Source organism: Lissotriton helveticus, chromosome 6 (assembly GCF_964261635.1).
Source record: "Lissotriton helveticus chromosome 6, aLisHel1.1, whole genome shotgun sequence".
Lineage (NCBI taxonomy): Eukaryota > Metazoa > Chordata > Amphibia > Caudata > Salamandridae > Lissotriton > Lissotriton helveticus.
Window position 1 is genome coordinate 1,297,792,488 of NC_136067.1, and position 15,903 is coordinate 1,297,808,390.

At 45.9% G+C, this 15,903-nt stretch overlaps 1 protein-coding gene across 1 annotated transcript in view; it reads left to right on the forward strand.

The window, feature by feature from the left end:
• The window catches only part of LOC144762684 (uncharacterized), a 955,001-nt gene that overhangs the window by 336,129 nt on the left and 602,969 nt on the right, over window positions 1-15,903 (forward strand). Inside the window, exon 4 of the mRNA XM_078647927.1 lies at window positions 9,214-9,397. Within this exon, the coding sequence (XP_078504053.1) occupies window positions 9,214-9,397 (184 nt within the window). The remainder of the gene's footprint in view (window positions 1-9,213; window positions 9,398-15,903) is intronic.

The window sequence follows — 15,903 nt, forward strand, 5'->3', positions numbered from 1 at the left end:
ATATGGGCGATGCATCACGTTGTAAAGCCCTGCGCCATCAGGGGGCGTTCCGGCGCAAGGGAGGGCGTACCTGCGCAGGAACGAATCCTAAAAGTGGCTGAGGGAAATCTACAAGATGTCAATCAGTCATTTTTATGACAATGATGCATGACTCAAACCCTGCGCGCTTGAAGCCGACGTACGGCTTGATGCAGCATTGGGGAGATAGGGTACCCCAGAGCATTGCTGGAGCTGCGCCATCGTTGGCACGCAACTCCAGCAATGCGCTGCCTTTACGGCACAGATGCGTAAGGCTTCTGTGACGTTTTGGGCCAATGGGTGGTGGTGGCATGGCACACAATTACTGCCGCATCCCTGCTACTTTGCAGGGATGCGCCGGTAATTGAAAATATGACCCTTACTGTCTAGCATTACGCAGTTCTTTTCTTTACAGTACACTGATACATAATTTCTCAGGCCAATGAAATGCTTCTGAACACAACATACAAAACAAAGAAGCATAGTAGCAAGCAAGGCTACTGAGAAGGAGAGCAGTGCACCTGAAAATGAAATGCATAGAAGATTTTGAAATATAATTTACCTCAATGTAATCGGCAGCATTATTGCTCTTGGTAAAGAACAAAGATTTGCAAATAACAGAGCAGGATAAAACAGAGTAGTAAATGTACTACTACTACTACTCACCAAGCCCGGGGACCTCTACGCCGAGCGCGTCCAGCAAGTCCCGCTCCCGGTCCATGACATCGGTCCAGCGGTGGGTGGCCTGGTTATATGTGCGCCGGACCCCAGAGATCTTGTACATGGCCCGGCACACCTTCTCCCACCGCTGGCGGCGCTCCCGGATGCCATAGCCGGTCGCGATCTTGCCGCCTCCCAGGATCGTCTTGGGGAGGCGGCGCTGGACATGGAAGATCAGTGCCGCCACTTCCTCCGCGCTAAAGATCTCCCTCGGGACCACTTGCTCCCCCCTTAAACGCCCGCACGGGAGCCGGGCACGGGGTGCGGGACCCTTCCCCTTCTCAGGGTGCTTCCCGGCTCCCTTTACCATGGTCTGGGCAGAAATAAACTTAAATGATAAAGAAGAAATAGAATAGTGAAGAAGAAAATAAAAGAGTTTAAAAAAGTAGTTTAAAAGTAACTAAAAGCTGCAGAAAACACAAAAATATAGAGCTAGAAAAATAGAGGGTTAGATAATAAGTAAAATTAGATCAAAAAAACTTCAAACAAGCAAAGGATGGCAGAGATTGAGAGAGGATAGAGAAAGCATGCCCAGAACCATAGCAATGAATGAGAAACAAGATGGCCGCGCCCGTTCACGACCGCGTGGGTAAGTTCGCGCGAGATTTTCCTTGCGAGTACGCGCGAACTTGTACTCGCGAGCAGCACACTTTGCGAGATTACACATAGCGGGCGGAAACGGAATTACGTCACGCCAACAAGATGGCCGCGCCCGTGTACGACCGATAGGGTAACTTGGCAAACGAATAGCTAGAAGCGCCTCGCGAACACGCGCAAGATCACGCGAACATACACGTCGCAACAAAAACAATTTTGTATTCGCACGTATTCGCGGCTTCCGAAATCGATCTCGCACGGATTCGCGCCCCAAATAACGCGCGAAATTGCAAAAAAAACGATTTTAGCTAAAATGAAAGCAATGAGCAGGTGCAAAAGTTCAAACTTAACATTAGTAACATTCAAGGTAGTGCTTCCTGATGGGCCCCTCCAGAGTTTGCAACAATTCTATGACCCTGCTATGACCCAAACAGCAGGCTCATAGAATAGCACCATAAAGGTCCTGTAAAAAAAAAATTTCACTGCAACAAAAAGCAAATTACAGATAAGGAAGGAAGCAGGTGCCAGCCAGACTGGAACTTTCAAAATTACTGACACATTAATGAAACACAAATTAATTGATGGCAGTTGAAGAAGGGCAGGTGTGCTAGCTTTTTTCAACCACCATAATCTACAGTAATAAATAAACCTAATAGGTGCATGTGAGGATGTACTAGAGGGTGGCATGGGTGTCCCAGAGGGTGGCAGTGGTGAAACAGAGGGTGCTGTGAACCTGTGATGATAAACCAGACGTAGAAACAACATAGTCGCGGCCGTTGCAAGCCGAAAAGTAAGTTCGCAATTGCGAACTTGTCCCAAAATCGGCGCGAACACGCGCCAACACAAAAAACGGAAAAATCCGCAAGTCCGCTAGAGTTCGCGGATCTTCGCGGATTGCGAATCCGTAAATACGCAAGTTCGCGGATTGCCAATCCGCAAAATCCGCCCATGCTTAATTAAATGTAAAGGGGCAGATTTATATTAACTAGCACATCCCCAGGGATGCACCAGTTAACGTGCACCGCTGCTCTGCCACCCACGGTGTGCCGCATTTACAATCAGATAGGACAAAGCTACATCAAAACCCTGCGCCTGCTTGAAGCAGGCATAGATCTTGACGCAGGTAGGCTGAAAGCTAAAGCAACAACTAAGTGTCGTGTGCAGAAGTTACAAAAAAGTAAAAATGGCGTTTAAACCAGTAATGAGACCATGCTAACGTAACACAGAGTAAAAATATCCAGGATCTACATCAGTCTGGGGTTCACGAACCTGGCAGGTACAAGGCACTGAGGCTTTCCACCGTGCATGTCTCATCCCAAATCATATGTTGTTTGTGAATGAAACAATTTCCCAGACCAAATGCTTTGGATTGGCTACTTCTAAAAAATTAAACACCCCTACTATCCCGGAGTTAGAGGAATATGATGGTTGGAGTAATTTTACTCGTTGTCCATTAAAGATTTACAGGCCCTACTCCGTAATTCTTCCTTTAACATTTCCAGTATAAATCCAAAAGGTTGACTGCTTTGGCAACGTGCCTTATCCACGGTTTAATAACGCTGCCTTTTGCTTTATATAAGTTTTCAAATTGTATGAAATATATACCAATAGGTCGTTATTAACCTTTAGGTAGTGGTTTTCTTCATGAGGTCTGGTCGCTTCCATACACATACAGATTTTCAAAGATGATCAAGAACTTTATCTGAATGGAGAGGAATGCACTGAGACGCCAGATCATTCACTAATGTGTAGGCACATACAGTTACACGGTTCATGCAACAAACACCGACCAAATATGGCTTGCGTGTTGCAAGGCACACCAGTTCCTGCTATCATCCCCACGTTCAAGTTCTTGGAAAATGGTAGTTATTTGATGCTCAATAATGAAGATTGTTCTGGGTTAATTAAAAGTATTCATTTTATCGTAACAGTAAATGAACGGGTTATTTGCTGCAGAAATGTTCTATTTCCTCCCACACATGAACATAGGGAGTTTTCAATCTGGCCACAAATACCAACCTTGGGAGCACATTTCAACGGCATGACAAGAATAAGAGCTCTTTTGTCTCAAAGAGAGGTGGCCTTGACTTCGGCCCGTGAAACTTTCGTGCTTCACATAGCGAACACCCGTACAGAGGTGCAGACCCTTTTAAATACAGATTCGCCTTTCCATTTCAGCAAGATGGTTCGGACTATCTCTAACGCGTCCTCCACAAAGGGCCTGGCGCACTTTTTTAAAGTTGTTACCAGTGGTCTCGTGACTTCATTTGAGAAAATCTTTGGAGTCATCCCTGCTTTCTTTCATTCTATTTTTTCCACTCTGCTTCGTGGATTCCCATTTTTACTTGCATTACCAGCGGACGCTCTTGTGCTTTTTTACATTTTTAAATATGGATGTCCCTCCTGTGCAAGCTCCCGCCCTGCAGCTGCTGACACTGTTCCGCAATCGCATGCTAGAATATTATGGCACAATGCCGTTGGCGATATTAAGCACGGCATATGGATTATCGTTTCGATTCTCCTACTTCACCTGTGTCCAGCCTGTATTTCACTGCCTGACCTGTGATTTCGATTGGGCCATTGATTTGTGTCTCTGCGGACCGGTTTCTCCTGACGTCGACTTTAATCAGCTGATGACTCCTATCATTACTCACGAGTTGGTTTGTCCTGGCGAAAGGATTATGGCTGTGGCATTGATGCATGGACTAATTGGTCCCTGGAATTTACTGGCGGCAACACAGTCTTTCTTGGAACAGAGCTTTCTTGAAAACCCACCGAGCTGTCCTCTGATGTTGATAGAGGATCCGGTGCTGGGAGAGCACTTATGTTCTTTTCCGCTTTTAAATTGGATGGCTGAACTCTTTTCGGATGAAGACGGGGACTTCCTATTGGAGGCTGTTGCAGCTTATTTTGCATACACAGTTATGTCATAGACCTTTTTCATGTTTGATATGCTGAGTACTAGCATTTCATTGACAATTCATTGACTTATTTGTCAAGTTTTTATTATTTAGCTTGCCTATTGGCTTAAGACTCGATAAAGTACTTGGCTGTTTTATTTTTCTTTAGCATTAAATTTTCCTAGTTTTTAATGTTTTACCTTGCGGACCGTCCACATATAAAGTTGCAATCTGCTCTCATGAGATGGCACTTCTATTATCTTATTCAGTTCGTTTCCGGATCATGGGGAGGTGTCATCTAGGTCCTGGATATCTTTACACCGTGTTAAGTTAGCATGGACTCATTACCGGTTTAAACGCCATTTTTTCCTTTTTTGCAACTTCTGCACACGACACTTAGTTGTTGCTTTAGCTTTCAACCTAATAGTTCATCGTGATTTACATGAGAATAATATGTTATTGCTCTACTATCTGCTTTACTTCTTAAACTATATCTGTACAGCGAGTGCTGAAGTTTCAAGAACAACACGATACAGAATTGTTATGAGGTCTGATCTCCACGACTTCATACTCATAACATAAGTGCAGCTTCTCCCAATTCTGGGCATGAGGCGGGTTTTATATTGCTTTGCTGAACACACATACACAACACTTGATGCGGTTCACATGAAGAGAGAGCTGGTGTATGCTGATGTGATTCCTTCAAATCTAAGACACTAAAGTATCGGCACGCCCTAAACCAACACAAAGAGACCTTCTTAGCAAATAATATATTATGTGTATTAGGGAGGGTGAGATATAAGCAGCCGCGGGCCGTGGAGGGAGTTACGGTGGGGCAGGGAGGTGGGGAGGGGGAGGGGCAGGGTGGAGCCCTCTCCACCCTGCCCCTCCCCCTCCCCGCCTCCCTGCCCCACCGTAACTCCCTCCACGGCCCGCGGCTGCTTATAAGTGTTGCTAACTCTTATTCATTTACAGCATGTTAACATACTGTCACCATTCGCTTTTTATGTACTACTGACTATGCTGGTAATTTTGCTACTGATAATATGTGTACTTGTATAATCTAAGATACTACGCCTGAGAAGACGGCATTAGTAAATAAACATTTCAAATACACATGTGTTCTTCTTAACTCCATGTTCTGGTTTCTAAGAAATATATAACGACCGACTGTTCATGAGTTCCACGTATCCTGAGGTACTATAAGTTCATATTCTGGATTGTCTAAACATTGAGAGTTTGTTATATCCAATGTGACACTGTACCTAGCTTGCTAAGGGGTTTTGATTACTAAGGTGAGTTTTGGGACACCCTAATTCGCAGAGGTTCCAATCCTCTGTCCACAGTTCTGTCTGAGAACAGAAACCCTGCGACAGGGGCACCCCTCAGCCTTGCTGGAGCTTCATCACACTTGCGATACAACTCCAGCAATGCGCCAACTTTACGGCACAAATACGTCACGCATCTGTGCTGTTTTTGCCCCATGATGCGCCGCATTGTAAATGCAGCACACCATAGGTGACGGAACAGCGGCACAGAATGACTAACACATCCCTGGTGATGCGCCAGTCATCATAAATCTATCCCTATGCTTCTTATCTTGTTAGAGATGAACCGCCATATGTATCATCAAAGTTTTTTCCATTTCCTAAATAGCGAACTTTAAGGAATAAATAGCGATTTTTTACCATTCCTAGTTTGCGATGACCTATTTGCTAATTACAAATTACCCATTCATTTCCATGCAGCAGGAGGCCCATAGGAATGAAGGTGCAATTTGCGATTAGCAATTACCTCATCGCAAATTACGAATTTTTCCGACGGTGCAGGGGTGTCTCAAGAACACCCTGCTGCACCCCTGAAAAAGAAATTTGGGGTCATATGGCGCACATAAATTTTGAAAACATTCCTTTACTTCAAAAACGATTTTCAACTCATAATTTGAAAACACTGCACATGGGGAAATGACTTAAAATGTCCTTAAGACACATAAAAGCATTTTTTGATTGCCTTTGCAGCATGTTTCAGTCACCTTTAACATGCCTATGTAACGGAAACATTCAAAATCTAAATTTGCCATGCACAGGTGGGAGCATATTTACAAGCAATTTGCTCCACAGACAAACTTCTTACATTGAAATGGGAAAAATAACATCAGAGACTCTCAATTACCTTATAAAGAAGCAGACACCATTATGTCCTTCTCATCAATATTAAAACCATTGCTTTTTCTCAAAAACGATTTACAAGTCATAATTTGAAAACACTCCACAGCTCCTATGCACATAAAAGCCCTGTCAGTACTAATACTTCACATTTTCTCCAATTACAATTTCTCAAAGAAACAAAATCTATTTGTGAAACACTTGAGACAAAGCAACATTTGAAAAACACAACTTTCTTCATAATTTTCTCCTTAAAGCACACTATTTTCTATCTAAATTAAAGAAATCTTTTCTCACCTTAGCAAATACTTTGAGTTTCAAAACAGTCTCAGAAACACACCAATTTGTCTTCAGCAGAGCAAAAGGTATGCACTCCAGAGTCTGCAGCTATCAAAAGCACAGAAATGCTGTAATTCCTCACACATATCTCTCATGTCACCCAATCAAAACTCTTCCCTCACTTTTTTTCAAAGCAAAACCCTTCCCCCATCTGCCCCCTCTCTGCTTTTTCTGCATAGCAACCACCTCTTGCAAGACCTCTCACACAACAATGTTGCAATTGAACTCTGAACTCTCAGTGCACCTGCATATCCAGAGCATTCTTTCATTTAATGATTTTTTCTTCGCCACTCAAAATACATCTTTCAACGAACTCATCCATGCACACTAACTTTCTGTTTTCAGCAATAAAAATCCACCAATCACTCTTACTGCTTCATTAACACAGAAACTCCTCAGTTTTTTTCATTTTACACTCTCATTTTTTCAACTGCCATTTCATTGCCACACCTCATCTGACTGCAGCAGAACCTTCTCTCACCATGTTTTCTGTCTGGATTGTTGGACATAGTTACATCTATTGGGCTCAAAGGTACGCTGAAAACAGGAATTTACCTAACCTCAATTTACAAGATGTGGAAATTAAGTGGTTTGGCCACAGAGGATTAAAATGTCACCAATTGATACCATTGGTGAAAACCTTTATGCATTTGCCAAAACCTGACCTGTTAATTGTGCACTGTGGAGGTAATGATTTGGGCACTTTGACTGGGGTAGGTCTGGAAATGCTTTTAAAGGACACCTTTGAGCAATTGATGGCACTTTTTCCTCAGACTGCCTTGGTATATTCAAATATATGCCAAAGACAGAAATGGAGGTGGTCGAACCAATTTTGTCCACAAATTGAGAAATCGAGGAAGCATGTAAACAAATCTGTTTCAGCTTACATGAGAGACCATGGAATGGGCTCCCTGTACAACAATAACTTGCGTTACTACATGCAAGATATCTACAGAGGAGATGGAGTTCACTTCTCAGATGAGGGCAACAGAGTTTTCACTCTGAATTTAAGACTGTGCATTGGTACCTACTTATAAGTACCTAAATGTACCATAAACCCAAAAGCTCTTCTCAGAGCTACCCTACATCTGATCACTCACAATTATTATTTTACTCTAACTTTTTTCACTAATTTTCAAGAAAGTACGCTCCCCAGAACGCTTCCCGGTTCGCGAACCGGGCGCACTCCACGCAAAAAAACTAAAAAAACGGTATATTTCTTTTTTTGCCCGGCGAGACCCTTTCAAAGCCTCCACATCAAACCTAGGGGGTCAGGGACGATCTACTATGCCCCCTTATGGTCATTTGCCCCTTCGCTTTGGCCTCCTCTTGTCTCTCGATCCTACCGAGAGACAAGATGGCGGCCGCTACGGACTGTTTGGAATGTTTACAGACGCCGAAAAACCAATCAGCTTCGCAAACCTCCGTAACGCGAAAAGTACGCGAAGCGGAGCGCTGTTACAGATATATATCTTTTTTTGAACGTTAATTTCTCAAAATCCACTGGAGCACATATATTGAGACCTAGCAAAGGCACATCGGGCTACCAGTCCCTACAATTTTGCCAAGTTTCGTGCAAATCCATTCAGCCGTTCGATTATTATTATTTTATTTTTTTTTGCCCCGCGGGGCCCTTTTAAAACCTCCACATCAAACCTAGGGGGTCAGCGACAATCTACTATGCCCCCTTATGGTCATTTGCCCCTTCGCTTTGGCCTCCTCTTGTCTCTCGATCCTACCGAGAGACAAGATGGCGGCCGCTACGGACTGTTTGGAATGTTGACAGACGCCGGAGAACCAATCAGCTTCGCTTCACAAAGCTCCGTTGCGCGAAAAGTACGCGTCCTGGAGCGCTGCCCGGTCCGCTGTTACAGATATATATCTTTTTTTAAACGTTAATTTCTCAAAATCCACTGGAGCACATATATTGAGACCTACAAAAGGCACATCGGGCTACCAGTCCCTACAATTTTGCCAAGTTTCGTGCAAATCCATTCAGCCGTTCGGGCTAAAAGTGAGGCCAACCGCCCTATGGAAATTAACATGGGAAAAACGCGTTTTGGGACCCCCCTTTTTTCTCGGCCCCCCCTTGACGAACCCCCCCAAAATTTTCAGGGGCTGCTCAGAAACAAAATGTGCCATTTTCCTGAAAATTTCAGCCAATTCCGTCCACAAACGCCAAAGTTATTAGACATAGAATTTTCAAAAATCCCATAGAGAAAAAATCCTAACTATATATACCTACTGGCGACCGCCAGTAGGTAATATATTATTATGTACTACTAACCTTCCTTTACTATTACACACCGTGTGATATTCATACTTACCTTACCTATATTTACCCAGACGTAGTTTAGGCAAAAATACTTATCTGTGTGGGAAAGGTTTGCATGGTGAAGGCATTGAGTGGTAAAGACTTGGCTGTGAAGGCTGTTTCACCTTTTAAACATTCTAACTTTTGTTTCTATCTGCAGATGGGCTGAAAATTCGGAGGATGACAGTCTAAGACAGGAAATGGACCCTGTTGCAGATTCCATCCTCGTATCTGGCAAGAACATCCTGTTGGCTGCTCAGAAGTTCCATATACAACCAGACGTCCACAGCCACAAGGAGGAGCTAATTGGTGCTGCCCAAATGATCTTAGGCAACACTTTAAAGGTCTGAACAATAACAAGTGCTTGAAATGTAAAAATAGATGTAATGGAGTGCCTTATACCAGAGTACCTGCTACCTGCTTTCATTAGAACAAAATTACATGAACATGTTTTTTTAAACTTTTAGGCACAGGGAGATAAAGTGATTCACCCAGTATCACAGGATGTTGCATCATGGACAGGATTTAAGCCTGGTTCCCTACTTGCAATGTCAGCAGCTCTAGCCGTCAGGGTACATATCCATTTAAGGATTGGTGGGCTAATGTGTTTCAGACGAGATATAAACACAGGTTGCAATACAGCAAAACATCACAGAGATGGGTTTCATAGCTCATAGTTTCTACGTTGGTGTTGTTATTTCTAAAACTCAAAACATTTAACTCCTTTAAACATGTTTCCTAGTATTCAAGAGTAAAGTTGGGCAAACATTTTGGTGGAAACAAAAAACGGGCCAGATCTTCCTATTTCAGCATTTTGCCATGTATGTGTAACTTAAGCGATTTCCGGCTTGAATTCTCTTAATGCCGAATTTCTGCTCATTTGCATAAACTTGGGCATTTTGGCATGCCTTGGGCCACTCTAAGTGAATGTTAAAGCAGCTGTAACAATGATTCAGAATGGCCTAAATGGAGAGAACAATTCTGAGGGATGCGAGCCGGGAGAGGATGTGATTTTAGAGCCAGTAGTGTCTACTTTGGAACTGGAAGTTTTTTTTTGTTGCGGTTGGTTTTATATAGCACGAACTGAACCCGAAGGCAACAGTTGCATTATAGACGTACACATTCAGTAGATCAAACCTATAGCGGCAGCGCGCATGCACTGCTTCCTTTACGAGGCATGCAATAATGCAGTATGGAGTGGAAGCTCCCTGGAAGCTCCGTTCACTCTCCGCCCATGTTTTTAATTGGCTCATGTCATTGTATTTAATAAATGCTGCCGTCTGATTCATTATGAGGCTTGTTAGTCCCTCCCTATTATGGCCATGTCGTCATTTGTACCCTCCCATGGCTACTGGCCCCTTTACTTTGAGAGTTACACAGTATGGTACGTGTTATTTATACTGTGAGCACTACTTTGTCCCTGCCTTCTCACCCCTTCTCCTCCCTCCTACCGCTCGTGCCCCCCCTCCTGTTGTCCGTGATGCAATGCAATAGGTCTCGCGTAAATGCGAGTCCTATTGCATTGCAAATGCTTGTTTTGTAAATCGCTTCTAGGTTTTCCACATGTTATGAGATAATCGAAATTAACATGGCTCACTGTAAGGCCATTTTGAGAAGCAAACGGGAGCCTCTGATAGCTGTGTTTAGAAATGGCCTGTTTTTTTCACTGAGGAAATTTAATGAGCTGGGCGCATTTTTGAAAGGATAACCATGTTTGCGTTAATGTTTTGAGCTAGAGTTGTGACACACAAATGCTTCCACCGTCCCTCTGGAAACGCGTACTCCTCCTTAAGCAATGAAAGTGTAAATTGGGGGTCGTTACCCCTACGCTGGGGTTCTAAAGACAAAGAGGACTCCCTCCTGGACCCTTTCAGAGACAAAGAGAATGCTGCAGGGGGCGGGTTAAAATATAACCTGAGACTGCACTGCAAGTGTATGCCCCAGTATGCGGTGATTGCTTATGTGAAGGGGCTTGGCGTGCTCTGCGGGGGTGACAAGGTGAAGGCACGGCCTGGCCCCTCCTCCCTAGGCCACAGGCTGGGGGAGGGGAGTGGCTGGCATTCCCCAACCTTATATAAATAGCAGAATGACACTAGCCCACTGGGCTCCCCCTCCCAACTTTTCCTCTCCTCTTGACCGTGTTAAACCATGAGGGGCCAACAGTTTGCGTCACGTGTGCCTGCAGAGACTGCATCCCAAAGGCGGCTACACACATGGGCTTGTGGGGGTTAGTCAATACATATGCATTGGAGGTGAATCTGTAGCTTGGTAGTGACTTCAGGCACATAGGTGGTGGCAGGGGGCAAGCTGCCATGGAGAGGTGACCCAGCCAGTCAACTTTCTTAAGGCTCGGTTGGCAGGCAGCACTGTGACAGTTAACAGTTATTGGCCTGGGAAACAAACAGTGATTAACCGGCCTCATCAAAGGCAATGGGGGTGACGCCTAACTATAGCTCATCCTGCCTGTCATGTTTATTTATCCGTATTCTGGTGCTCAAAGTCCCGGATTTATCATGGGAAAGACAAACTGCAAGTGACAGACTGCCAAGACAAAAACACCATCAGGTGCGCAGCTCACACCTGACGCGAGATGACATGTGATCTGTCAGCCGTACCTCTCTGCATTCCTTCCTTACATTCTCTCCTGCAGAGCTCGGCTGCCTGAGCACCGACCCACCCTCCCAGCCGGACTAACTAAGGCTCATCTGTCCCTGGCTGGTACACTTTCCCTCAGCAAACACCCGGGCCTGCAGGGGGTGCCGGACCACTCTGGTCTACAGAGCCCTGCTTTCCAGAGCAGGCCCTCACCTTCCCTCCAAGCTGGTGCTCCAGCCCACCTCTCCACATCCCCACATCAAACACCCTGGTTGCAGTGTATTGCAGTCCATACTCACCTGTATGACACAGGCTTTCCTGAGCCCCCCCCCTTTTCTCCAGGCCCCTCACACTTCAAACCAGTGCTTTCACACCTCTCCACATCCTCTCAGCAAACACCCTGGCCTGTAGTGCATTGCAGCCCGTTCACACCTGCAGGACACTGGCTTTCCAGAGCAGGCCCTAACCTTCCCTCAAAGCTTTTACTCTCCTACAGCCCCACAGCAAACACCCTTAACCTGGCCTGCAGTGTATGCCAGCCCGTCCTCGGTTGCAGGGCACAGGCTTTCCTGAGCAGGACCTCACCTTCCTCCAGGCCCCTCACTCTTCAAACCTGTGCTCTCACACCTCTCCACATCCCTACAGCAAACACCCTGGCCTGTAGTGCATGCCAGTGAGTTCTCGGCTGCAGGGCACAGGCTTTGAAGATCAGACCCTCCTCTTTGCCCCCAAACTCCCTAACCTGTTCTGTCACACCACTCACCGTCCCTAAGCTGCTCACTCTCACCTGCAGAGAGCACTTGCTTTCCGGAACAGATCCCCTCCCTTCCCCAAGCCCCCCCTCAACCCATGCTTTCTCACCTCCATACATTCCCACAGTAGGCACCAGGCAAAGTCTGAGAAGTTCTCACACGCCTCCCAGCTTTCCCACACACAGACCTTTGTATCCACTCAGATAGAGACCGTACACACATTTCAACATTGCCACAGCACACGCCCTCCATTGTTTGCACTGCCCTTGGCGTGACAGAGACACCCCCGCTACTGCCCTCTCGCACCTTTGTACCTTCTCACAGAAGATACCTGTTATCGCATTGCCTCCTGCCCAGCCAGGAAAGAAATAAGTGCTTCGCCCAACGTGTTTGTTAGGCATGCGCTGAAGAGGAGGAGACCTTTAGTAATCGATTCAGTTTTTTGCCCAAAAACGTGCACGCATTGCATTGCTTTCAATGGCAACGCGTGCACTTTGGCGATTTCCTTGCGGGAGCAAGCTTTGAAACCATCTGTTTCCCGCAAGGGAAACAGGTGGAGGCCCCCTCCTCTCTCCCCTCCCCCTACTGCCTCCTCATCTTTCAGCGTGAGGCACGTGCGCTTGTTTTGAATGGGCAGATAGAAGCTTTGTTTCTTACCCAGGGCCACAACATTTCTGCTTTATAAAAAATCTAAAAAGAACATGCAAAAGATGTCAGAATAGGTGATATGTCTTCGCCACAGGTTCATCTTTGTTTATACTTGCTTCATAAAATGTGGGAATACATACTGCAGCATGTGCACAGCGCCTCACACATTATTTATTATGCACCAATCAGGTGCCCAGCCTTCCTCTGCCCTTCTAAATGCCTCCTGGTTCAGCAGCCGGTGCTCATACTGAGAGAAGGGGACAGTTAAAAGCTGCTTTCGAGCACACACATGTGGACAGGATCCTGGCAGCCATTGCAGCCCTGCATATCCAGCTGAAATGCACTTATGGTGGGCCGTTGCGTATAGCAGTGGTGGGCGTGGACTGGCTAGGGAGTCGTTTCTGAAATGGACTACACCTAAACGGATCCAGTCACTCAAAGACAACTCGCGGAAGCAAACATCATAGTGATCCCCAAAGAAGGCAAAGACGCACAACACCCAGGGAACTACAGACCAATATCACTTATCAATGTTGACTGCAAAATATATGCCAAGATCCTAGCCACAAGGCTCAACACCTACCTACCATCCCTCATACATTGCGCACAAGTGGGATACCTGAAGAATAGGATGTCCCAAGATAATACAAGGCTGCTATGCCACGTAATCAACCACGCAGCCAAAAGCAACAACGCGGCAGTCATGATCGCCCTAGATGCCGAAAAAGCTTTCGACAGAGTGTCATGGCCCTATTTAGAGCTACGTATGCAAAAATTTGGACTGGGACAACAGTATAGGAAGATGGTAATGGCACTGTACAACGAGCCTAAAGCCCGGGTGGTGGTGAATGGAGGCACATCGGAGCTACTAGACCTCAAACGAGGGACGAGGCAGGGATGCCCCTTATCCCCAGGCCTCTTCCTACTAGCGATAGAACCCCTACTGTGCATGATCCGCTCAAACCCTGACATTAGGGGCATACCTATAGAGGGTGAATCCTTCAAATTGGCAGCATATGCAGACGATGTCCTCATAGTAACGGAGAACCCGGATAGTTCCATTAAAGCACTGATGGAAACCATAGACCAGTTTGAGCAAGTGTCAGGATACAAACTCAACAGAGAGAAATCTGAATGCAAACCACTGAACGTACATACCAACAAGACAGTACTGGGGACCTCGGGTCTAGCATGGCAGAAGAAAGCCATCAAGTACCTGGGCCTCCTGTTCGAGAGAGACTTGCGGACCACAGTAGACCAGAACGAAAAAGCAATCTTGCACAAAATAAGAGAGAAGCTAGAGGGATGGTCACCAAGATTTACCACATGGTGGGGTAGGGTGGAGACCATCAAAATGATGGTCACCCCTATGATCAACTACATGCTCAACATGCTACCACTAACTAGCACACCTGACTTCCACAAGAAACTGGACAAACTACTAAACACATTTCTATGGAGGGGAAAGAAACCTAGAATCAGCCTTCAGAAACTCAGACTCCCCAGGGTTCTGGGAGGTCTGAACATAACGAACTTCAGAACCTTCCAAACAGCCTGCTTGGCAGCACAGGGCCTACACTGGATATCACCAAAGAACGACTACACCCCGGCCTGGCTCTCCCTAGAGCGGAGACTTCTAGGAGGGATGGAACCCGTGGCACTACTCACAGCGACAAAACACCCCGCGATTAAACAGAACACAATCCTCAGGAACACGCGACTGGCCCTACTAAAATTAGACAAACTGCTAGACGTCAGCGTCAGACAATCTCAGCTAGAGTCGCTATGGCACAACCCCAGAATTAAGTACAGGAATAAAACACTAGACATGCACACCTGGTACAGGCAGGGCATAACGACGGTGAGCCAGCTGAAGGAGACAGGGAATCAGACATCATTTGACGAACTCAGACAACAATACAACTTCGACAACATAGAGCTCTATAACTTCCTTAAAATAAGAGTAGCAATAGCCAAAGCCAACATAAACACGCTCGCCCCATCAATAACACAATACGTCAGTAGCCTGAACATCACGGGACACCAGGTAGCACACATATACAGAGCCATGACCCCCAAAACGTCCAAATTGAACAACAGAACTGTAAGCCAATGGGAAGAAGCAGTAGGGAGAGAGCTAAGCGAGAAGGATAGGGCAGATTTATGGTCCTCCACATCAAGGAGGAAAGTGACAACGACCCTGGATCAGACAAAATTCTGGCTAGTACACAGGGCCTACTGGACCCCAGCGCGTCTCGCCAACATAGGCATCAGAGAGACTGACTCCTGCTGGAACTGCAACAGGCAGAGGGGAGACCTAGCACACCTCCTATTCCACTGCGCCAAAACAAAGAAGTTCTGGCACTCCATAATCACTCTAATCAATGACATGACAGGAGCCACACTATCAATGGACTTTCACCACCTAATTCTGGGATACACGGACCCTTCCATAACATCCGAAAATGACAGAGACCTGATTGACCTCCTGCTTACAGCAGCAGTCAAGACGGTGTTGAATAACTGGAAGGACACAGCAAAAGCCACCTTTAAGGCCTGGTTCAACTGGGTCATCTTCCTAAGGGGAGCCGACACCATAACGTCTAACAGCCAAAGGGACTCAGGGAAAAAGAGCGAGTTATGGCTGTCACTAGACAACTACTTGTCCTCTCACAAGCCACCCTAGACACTAAGACCAGACAATACTACCGAATGCACACACGCACCCTACTCAACAACATAATATGCCTACGTCTCTCTTCATCTTTTGATCTTCTATCTCCTCACATCACCAGGGGGGCGGGAAGACAACCATGCTGGTGGCAAAGGGACACGGGGGAACTGGAACGTGCAAG